General features: G+C 28.5%; 1 protein-coding gene across 1 annotated transcript; it reads left to right on the top strand.

The window, feature by feature from the left end:
• The first annotated feature begins 599 nt into the window (after positions 1-599).
• On the top strand, positions 600-8,011 carry LOC119684391. The gene is made up of 5 exons (XM_038098426.1): positions 600-1,483; positions 1,641-1,754; positions 4,529-4,684; positions 4,769-5,204; positions 7,528-8,011. Exons 1-5 carry the CDS (start codon positions 664-666, stop codon positions 7,736-7,738), a joined length of 1,737 nt encoding a protein of 578 aa, XP_037954354.1. The 5' UTR covers positions 600-663; the 3' UTR covers positions 7,739-8,011.
• The last annotated feature ends 3,149 nt before the right edge of the window (positions 8,012-11,160 follow it).

Raw genomic sequence — 11,160 nt, 5'->3', positions numbered from 1 at the left:
CTTGACGTATATGTTCGAACTTGGAGTTTTATTAATTTTCTGTGAAAGTTCATTAACAAATTTACTTGCTGTATTACATTACAATGTAATCATAAACCAACTGTAAAATAATTGAATCAAGCATTATTCAATCAGGCACTATTTATTGCATGATATTATAATAACGGAAATTTATTTAATAAATTTGTTTAATATTTATTTAATATAATATATTTAATTTAAATATGTAAGATTCTAATTTATTTTTTTATTTATTTTTTTTATTTGCAGTATTTAAATTTTAATGTGTTAAGCAATTAACCTTAAAAAGTGAAATTTCATCTTCCTTTGTGAATATTTTTTTTCTCCTCCATCAACAAATGTACCTTTAAAAAATTTCAAAAAAGAAAAGCGCAAATGGAAAGCAGAAAAATGGAAAAAAGAAATAAAAGGAACTCAAAAACCGAAAGAATTTTCACAAAAAAACAAAACAACAAAATAACAAAGAGTAACAGTGCGGAAGCAATAAACACAAACGAAATGACTGTGAACACATCAAACATAAAAACCAGGACACAAAAGGCAGTAAAACATATAGTCCAGGATACTCGATGGCAACATAGCAGCATATGGTGCATAAATAGATTTAGTACAATAATACTATGGCTACTATTACTAACATTAATGCATACCGCATATGCTGCCAATGCCCAAGAGCTTAGTAAACTTACAACGAAGCGTACATCAACAACGGAAGCGGAAGACGCAGTTACGCTTGAATCGTCGTCAGTGACAAGATACAGTCAACCATTGATAACAAATGACAACGATGATAGTTTTCGACCGATTATTCCCAAGGATATTGATCCTGAATATATTTCACGTAATGTTTTCACAAAAACAGGACAATATCGTGTATTCGAACCAGTCGAGAGCGACTTGCGAGCGACAACAACAATAAAGAAAAAAGGCCAGAATAAAAGAGTGTTGACACAAAATTTGAATACCCTACCTTATAGAGAAGCAACAGTTTTAACAACAACAATACCGAACTCAAAAGCGTTGCCAACAAGAAAAACAAGTCCACGGACAAACAAATTAAAGCAAGCGTCAATATTAGCGGAACAGAAAGGGAAGTCCTTAAGTGGCGTTACAACCCAAAGGAATGGCGAAAATGAAATTGGTTTCAATGAAATACGAAGGAAAGCACAAGTACCAACAATGCACACAGCCGACGGTGCCAATGAAACATTCAACTCAGAACATAAAGGACTTGAAGAACTACTCACGGAATATGTGCAAAATTTTTTCAACAATGGACAATACGAGCCTTCGCCAGGACTTATTTATGAGTTACAGAAAAATCACACAATCAGCGGTGACGATGGTGACCTCAAATCTGGCCATAAACGTTATGTGCGGCATGCAAATGTCAGTAATGATGCCAATGTAACCGTAAATATTCCCCGTGTGCTGCAATCCGGACGTCTTCTCTTCTTCGCAGGTTTGAAAGCAATTTTATGTATTTTGTGTACTTTATGAGATTTTTTTTCAATTTTAATTAAAAGTTTTCACGTTCGTTTGTTAAAAGTGATTTTTTACGGTTTTCGTTTTATTTATTTTATTTTATTTTGTATTTTAATATTTTTTATCTTTTGCAGGTTTGAAAAAGATTATGTGGCCAATTTACATGGGAATACAAGTGCTGAAATCTTTGCTCTTTGCCATGTTTCTGCCGACAATAATTGGCTCGATTGGAAAGCTTATAGGAAAGGGTAAGCAAATGATATGGAAATTAAAGATGAGAAGTAATTAAAAGTAAGAAGAAGAAATTCAATGAAATGTATATATCCTCAAGGAATGTGAAGTTGTTTCGGGTTTATGGTCCGCCTTATGTTGACAATAATAAACTTTTGTGGTTTCAATTTAAGGAATTTAATATTTTAATAAGTATAAAAATGAAAAATTTAAAAATATAATATGGAGAAGGAAAGTTTAAATTCATTTCTTGTTTATAAATTTAACAGATTTATATTTAAATTAAAATAGATTAGAAATGATCTATCTTAACAAATATTTAAATAATAATGCTATCAGTACTTTAAGTACTTTAAATTGCACACATAAAATAAAAATAAAATAAAAAGGATTATCGGTAGAATTCTACGTAAAAAGTCTATATAATTGAAGTATTTAATATATATAGTCAACTAGTCTTATCTCTACATCGACTTAAAGAAATTCAGTATTTAAAAAAGTCTATATATATCATTGTTTCGAAATGAAACACTTATTGCATATAAATGGAGAGACATATCTATCCATATAGATAGAAACACATATTCTATCTATTGAAGTTTGAACATATATTTTATTAAGGCTCACAACAAAGTTTTCTCGGTATTAGAAACTTAGCTTAGTCTGCATGTAATGGACAGCGTTATTCTGTAAAGAGACTCAATAGTACCTTAGGAAATAGACAAAGACCGGTTCCAAGCGGTGCAGAGCACTGCGACTATGGTTGATCTTTTGTGCAGTATATAGTACCTTAGAGAAAATAATAATATATTCCACCTTTCATCTTTTAGTGTCATAAGTATGTGTAGTTAGACCCACTTTGTATAAACTGAATTTCATGAACCGGAATGTGGAAATAAAAAGTAGATAAAAAATCTTCTACCAGAATTAAAAATAGAGAAGATATTACAAAACTAGAGATGAGGATTGTGATTATGATTGCGGTCATTAGTCTTCTTATGTGAATTAGCTTTAAATAAAATAGTACATTATTGTTGAGTTTTTAAATTTAGCATCTTATATTATAACTAACCAAATAGTTGAACCAGTATTATAGCTTTACTGATACAAAGTACAGTACAGTACTGCATTCTGGTTAATAACGTGTAGTGCAAAGATTTCTTGTTCACATATAATGTATAGTATATGATAGTTTGCTTAAACTAAGTGTTTCAAACTTAAATAATTTAAGTTTCTTTAAATTTCTTTATGAGCTAAATTAACCAATATTCTTGTTTAAAATATTCATATAGCCTGTATGATTTATTTCAACCATTTTGTACTCATTGGCTCCAAGTTCGTGCCGACGTGACGCTCTATCTTTTTATAGCCGTTTGGATTTCCAATGCACAATTTACATTCTATTGATAATATCATGTTAAAGGGGCTCAGATTTGCTAAAGTTTTGAGACTCTATTTGCGTTCACAAGCACATATATTGGGACAAGAACCCAAAAATTGATATCATCTTGCTGTTAATTTTACAAGACCAAATGTTTTCCCATTGAGATTTCGTTTGGTTGCACGTTAACGATCGGTTTCTTTGCAATGAAACGTCCAGGATTTTATATCCATATATAGGTACTTGGCATGGAGATTCTTCATTGTTTAGTAAAATTTCAGTAAAATTTTGTACAGTCTTCACCTAGCCAGTGTTTCCACTTTCACTATTTCACTCGAATCTTTTTCAGTATTTTAGAATCTATATTTCACACATAAGATATGAACTACATAAAGCATGGATATGATTATAATTAGTCATATATTGCATGCTGCTAAATTATTAAATTAATTTTTTAATGACAATAGTCAGTGTCATTAATGATTGAAAAAGTTTTGATTATTTTTATTGTTCCGAAAATATAAATTATATCACTAATCCTATCTTTGATTTTTTGGAAGTAACTAATTGATGAGTTAAACTTCTTTTGTTTTATTTTCGAGTCCGACAATCTTCTATTAGATGTTATAGTATATTTTTAATTTCACATATTTATAGAGTTCCACATATTTGAATTCGAAAAAAGTTAATTTAATACCAATAACTTTAAGAGAAAGAAAATGGAGCATCATATATAAAAACTGTTTTATTTTTCTCTCAATGTTTAAGTTCTAAGAAAAATAAATCTAAAATTGATTTCTAAAATCAATTTAATAAAATCACAAGTATAAATACTCATACTCATCAAGTGAAATTTATAGCACAATTCTTCGTAAGTGGATTCCCCTAACTGAATCCTATTCACATTCATGTTGCCATACTTCCATTCTGATACCAGGAACTTTAAGTCAAAATTTAATATCAAAAAGTGTGCGAACTTAACGATATGTCATTCTTTTCTATTCCGTAATAAGCTGGTGATTGATTGATACTTCACATGATTTGTTAACTAGCTTAAATCTGTTCATTCAGTAAGTGAAAGGTTGAGGTAGAATTACAGAAAATATTTCTTCTTAATATAGAGAAACTGAAATCCCTAATGAGGCGCTCAAAAGTAAAAAGTACGCTTTTGTAGATTTTATATCATAAAACGAAAAAGTTTCTGAATTGCTAATGTAATAACTAAGCCATTGAATGTGTGCTAATATACTTGTGTAGATACATACGAGTATCTGCAAAAATACTTTGTATGTAAAGAGCAGACACGTGTAATGACTCTGAAATGGAATTGTTTTTACTTGTCACATAAAATTTGATATAATCACCCGCATAGTAAATTTATAATAAATTAATATAAAATTCTGTTTATAGGCATTATTTCTGGCTCAGCGCCACTCTCTGTAAGTCCACTGCAACCACCACAGGATTTAGATTTCAAGGATAATTCATTTAACTTTGATGATGACAGCAAATTTATTATGGCAGACGATACTGGCAAGGAGCCTGCGTACGCCTACAATCAACCAGGTTTGCATTTCAATATATATAAATTTATGCGCATACGGAATCCTATTGAAATTTAATAATTAAACACAAATTTTCTTTGAACAGAAGCAACACAGAACCAAAACCAGTACACGTTCGATGCAGATGCTCTATCGCGCTATGGCATGACGGAACAAGGGATGAAGATGCCTGGCAGTTATATGAATGCACTACAAAGCATCAGTTCGGCTTCATTTAAAAACTCGAATTCAATTTCTGGCAGCTCTTCAAATTCGATGTCCGCACCTATGCAAAACAAGCCGGCAGCACCAGCGAACATGAACACATTTCAAACCTTCCAAAAGGTACCAGCAACATCTTTGCTGTTATCGAACTATGATCCATTTTACAGTCCTTTGTTGTCACGTTTGGATTCGGTATTTGCGCAGCTCAAAGTGAATTCCGAAAACGAAGAATGCCGTGAAAAGCTTATATGTTTAATGTACGCACATCCGGCAAAATATGCACCCTACAGTAATTTAGTGTCAGCACAGTTGAGTCGGTAAGTGTTACTTGTTGACTGGTGTTGGTTTGTAACTAAGCTTATTAGTATGATTTAAATGCCGTCTAAAAGTAGGCAACGAATATTTGTAGTTATTCGAGCGAGTGTATGGAACGAGTGTATGAGGATTTTTACTTTGTGATATGGAAAAGTTTTGTTTGGAATTTTTAAATAAATTTTTTTATTTGTATAATTAAATCTTCTATATACAACATATTTTTTGCTCCTGGTATACCAGATTTATTTCCAGATGTTTGTACACATGTGTGAGATTGTCAAACATATTTTAAAGTTATTTAATACACATCAACTGTGAGGAAGTATACGTATAACATATATGGAAATGATGGAGTATGCAACCAAATGCTGCACAGGATTGATGTGAAATTGAATTTGAGTCCTTTTATTTATTTTTCACCAAAGGTGTTTTGAAGAAAAATATATTATTTGTTGATTGTGTGAAGCTTACGACGCATTTTGAACATTATTAAGGGATTTGCTGTTTACATGAAAGAAATGCTTACGTTAAAAATAATAATAAATCCGTAGTGTGAAATAATCATTTCAGCAAATAATACATACTTTTCATAAACCAAAAAGTTTTTCCAAAAGGTATATATAGTGTACACAGAATAGCTAGCACAAGTCTAAGAGACTCATTGAGTTTTACTTCTTTTTAATTAATTATCTTCTATGTAAAAGTTGTCTAAGTAGAGGTATTAGAGAGATGGATTGTTTCTTTATTGCTATTTCATTGGCTTACAATAAATAACAATAAAGAAACTGTTGATAATTACAACACAGCACAGTTGCTAATTGTTAACAGTTTCTAAAAATTATAACTTTAACAAATTAAAAATTTTTTAATGATTCAATTTTAAAATAATAATAAAAGTTTGAAATACATTTTACAGCTTTTTCACTAGGTCTTTCACCCTTGTTAGTTAAGATCTAATTATAACAAACAGCACTTTTGTTTATGCTATTAATTTTTTATACATACTACTCGTTAGTACATCAACTAGTATTAGTGACGTTAGTATTATCAGTAAAAACTATAAATTAACTATAAATTTTTATAATAACTATAACTAAAAATTATTACAAATAGCTCTTTTGGTTATACTATTAATTTTTTATAAAAACTACTCGTTAGTATACCAACTAGTATTAGAGACGTTAGTATTATCAGTAAAAACTATTAATTAACTATAAATTATTATATTAACTATAACTAAAAATGATTACAAATAGCACTTTTATTTATACTATTAATTTTTTTAAATACTAGTCGTTAGTACATCAACTAGTATTAGTGACGTTAGTATTATCAGTAAAAACTACAAATTAACTATAAATTATTATATTAACTATAACTAAAAATTATTGCAAATAGCACTTTTGATTATACTATTATTTTTTTTTATAAATACTAGTCGTTAGTACATCAACTAGTATTATTGAACGTTAGTATTATCAGTAAAAACTATAAATTTCTTTTTGTCAAGGGTTGAAGGTGAGCAACTGCTGACCATATAGTTATTACGGGTATCGCCCTATATCCATCATTTGTGGGATTTTTGAAACTATTCCTTATATTTGGTAATTAGCTTTTTATAGTATAAAGTGCCAAAGCTTGAATTCGTATATTAGGATATAGAAAAAAAATTGTTCTTAAGTTTCTTTTAGATAAATTTTTTTTTGATATCTTGTATCTTAGATATTTTTAAAAATGAAACTACTTTTCTCATATAGTTTTCTTTCTTACATAGAGACGCTTCTTGAAATTAATATACTTTAATTTAAAACACTCTCTATGGAATATATAAAAATCTTATTTATATATACATTTAGATAATAATCCATTGAAAAGTGATTAAATCCTTAATTTTAAGCTTAATTTGTTATGAAACTTGAAATTATCTACGAAACCAAATAAAATTTTAACACTTAAGTGTTTTTAATGTTTCCGAAAACTTAAATTGAAGTCTTTCCACATTCTTTAAGGATATTTAAAATAATTTTTCTGTAAATATTTTGTGGCTTACTTCGCTTTGTTCACAAAACGAGGACATTTAGTCCTTCTGTTTATTCTCTATCTTGAGGGTTTAAAAAATAAAAAGAAAAATAATAAAAGAAGAATAAAAGATAAATAAAAATAAAAATAAAAATGGTGTTGTAATTGCCAATTGCAGGAATTTTGGAGTGTCACTAAAATGCTTTTCAAATTATACAAGCCACGCCAATTACATTTAAATTTCATTTCCTATATGTTTTCATTTAATTTTTATAAAATTTTCATTGCGGAAATTTTTGTTTTCAGGGAACTAAATGAATTGCGAAAACCGACATCGGATAATCCAGACATTTTACGCTTCTTTAAGTACATGCGTGCGGCCAAGGATGGACAGGATGGCGTTGATTGCGAAACAACCTTTGATGGCTGCACAGAATTCAAGGATTTCGAAAATCCAGCTATGGTTTCAACATACAACGACATCAATAAACTAGTACAAGCACGTAAGCTGGCGTAGGGGAGAAGGGAGAGGTAGACGCCAGGGACCTATGGGATGTAGATAGTAGCACTAAAAATATTTTCTCTCGAGTCGAGCTGAGGATTGCAGTAAAATTTTATTTGTTTAAAAGGGGACCCACATTGAGGAGAGCACACTTTACAGTGTTGCTACACTTTAAATGATTTCAGTTTTGTGTGAAGTACAGAAGTTTAAAGTGGCAGCTGTTGTACAAATAAAAAGCTGAAAATGAAACAAAAAGTTACTAAATGAATTAAATTTAGTAATTTTAAATAAAAATCTAAATGTAGCCATAGCCGTTTTAGAAATGTCCAAAGGACATTTTTGTTTAACAAATATTGAAACAAAAGGAAAATTTTATTTATATAGTATTTTGTTATTGTTAGTATTGTATTAGTGTATTGAAAATATTTATTTTAAATTTTTGTCTTACGAATAATATTGTATAAAATTTATGGATGAAGTTCGTGCCGAATTGGTCAAGGGAGTGTTAGATGGAGTGTCCTTTTTAACATGGAGGACAATATAAACAATATCTTAAACTATTTATAAATGCATGTCTGGCAAATAATTTTAATTTTATTTTGTAGAAACTTTAATTTGTTAGGTTTATCTAGATTTAGTTGAAAACTAAAATTTATTGTAAAAAAAACAAATACATATATATATATATAGAACTATGTATATTCCTTAGTGCCTATCGTTTATTGTAGTAATGTTATAGGCATGACTTTAATTTCATTCTATGTAAATAATAATATAAATATAAAATTAATTTAAAACATACACCTTTTGTTGAAAGAGCATTTAAATTTATTATAGCAAAATTTTAATTAATTATTAAAAAACAATATATTATTTTCTAAAATAAAATTTATTTATATTTTCTGCTTAACTTATTATGCTTAATGTAAACTTATTTATTGTTCTAATGAATTTTTATTAATAGTCTTATTTACATTTATATTTATTTACATTCATTCAAGTGTTTATAATTTAATTGCTTAATTCTTAAAATTCTTTATAATGTATTTATCTGATTTTCAATTTATTTGTTTTTTCATTTTTAGTAATTTTAGGTTAATTTGTTTAAGTTTATTTATTTATTTATTTATTTAATGAATTTAGCTCTTTTGTTTATTCGTATTTATTGAAACATATTTAGTCAACTTAAACTGTGTTTGCTTAAAGCCAACAATTAAATTTACTAGAAAATTAAATAAATTATTTAAAAACAAATAAAAGATAATTAAAATTATTTTTATTTCAATAAATTATATATCTGTTTTACCGAAGATAAGTCAGTATTTATTTACACATATGGATGCTATTTGTTAGCTATTTTCAGCTTAAAAAATCTGTTGTTGATTTTTATATTAACCTAATAAAGACAGGGTTTCAATCAAAGAGGGTTAGAATAGACAAGGAATCTACAATTGTGTCTTGTGGTATATTTTTTAAAAACTTGTAAAACTGAAGTAACTTTGAGGTCGCTCTAAATTTGGTTATTTGTATATATGGAGTGTTTGGGGTCTTTCTTAATATTTTTGAGTAAAAATTTTGTAGGTTTCTGAAGTTATAAAAACATTGAGTGATCAACAATTGCAACAATTTTTTATTCAACTGCTAACACTGGACGAATTGATCTATAGGTAACATAATACTGAAGATTATGATCGCTGTGTATATACCATAGACTACGAACGTTGATAGTCTTCATAGTTTACCAATGGTCTCATTGTATACGCTGTAAGGAATCAGTATTTTATTTTTGTGCCTAATATTCCTCCTCCAACTTCGTTAAGTGGTATGTGTTAAGAACTGTACATGGATAGTTGGTTTCTAAGGAGAAACCCGATGCCGTTCTATGCAACCTGGGTGAAGTGAATTCAGGTATACCTGCAAAATTCCTATACCTGGCTTTTCTTGTAATTAAAATAAGCTTTGTCTATGTAACTCTTAACTTCTAAGATGTTGATAACGGCAGTTTTATGAGTTCACTAATTTTTGAAAAGTATAAAAGTTTAGTAAATCAGTAACTTTTTTTTGCAATATATTACATTCATCCTCTAATCAGGAGGATAATTTTCGGGTGAATTCCTTAAAGTTCTGCACCACCGTTTTTTTTTGCTTTAAAGTTGTGTGCCGTCTTTATACATGTTTAAGCATTCTTTCGTAATCACGTCGGCCCTGTCTCAGGCTCTTCCCGTAGAGTACTCACAATCAAAGTCTAAAGAATAAGTCTAAAGAATCTAAAAAATTTTTACCCAGGATACTAGTATCCAAACAAAATTCTACCGAAAAGAGAACTCTTAATTATAATAATAAAACAATATGAATTGATTATAAAATTTTCATCATATACTAGTTTTGCTTGTCAATAAGAGGAAGAAAAAATATTCCAACCAATGAGTTCGATTGTAACATCTTTGCGACTGACCTGATCAGATTGATGATATTGGTAAGTTTAAGAATATTCTTTTATAAGAGGTTCTAGATCTAATTTAGTTCAATGCAAAGGGAGATGGTTGCACATAATAACTTATTGACAATCACGGAATGGGAGCACAATGGATAGGTGGATATTACCTTTTTACATTTTTCTCTGATATATTACATAATCATTAAGAGATAGTAAAGACTAGTTAAGACTACTTAGTGATTTATTTTATTTATTACTTATTGGAACCGAAAATTTTCTCAGAATTTTAATAATCAAAACATATCAGATGTTTCTGTTACTTTCGGTTTTGGTGTCGCTGAACTATTGTGGAAAGAACTGATGACTGATGACTGGAGAGACTCAAATTGGGTTATTTAATTTTTTGTTAAATTTATTTTTATAAGATTATTTTATAATTTCTTTGCGAAAAATAATCGCTAAATTGATGAGTTGAAATTAATAAAGATATAAAATTTAAAAATAAGTTATTAAGAAATTATTTGAAATTTTTTGAACAAAATAAATTTTGTTGACTATTTTCATCGGACTTCATTTTTTTTTAACATTTTTATAAACAATATTTTTCTCTACCAGTAATTGTACCAATACAAGGCACCACATCTATATAATTCAATTAAATTTTTTTCGTAACTCCTTAACCTGATTAGAGTTTGAGTTTAATGTCAACTTTATTTCGGTTATTTTTTGAAAATAATGTGGGTGAATATCATTGAAAAATTCATTACCACTGACACTTTTATAAGATTCAAAATTGAAATGAATGTCATCAATAATTTGTAAGATAATTGCTCAAATGACAAGTCAAGCCGTTCACTGTCAATCACTTCCAACCTATAGAGTTCAGTTAAAAAACTTTTAATTATATTTGTTTGAAAATAAATAACTGAGAAATAAAAAAATAAAAGAAAATATTTGTCTGTTAATTATAATTAATTTGCTTAGATAAACATAAATGAAA

This window comes from Teleopsis dalmanni, chromosome 2 (genome assembly GCF_002237135.1).
Source record: "Teleopsis dalmanni isolate 2A chromosome 2, ASM223713v2, whole genome shotgun sequence".
Classification (NCBI taxonomy): Eukaryota; Metazoa; Arthropoda; class Insecta; order Diptera; family Diopsidae; genus Teleopsis; species Teleopsis dalmanni.
The sequence above is the reverse complement of the archived record's forward strand: the minus strand, read 5'-3'. Positions and strand labels throughout refer to the sequence as shown.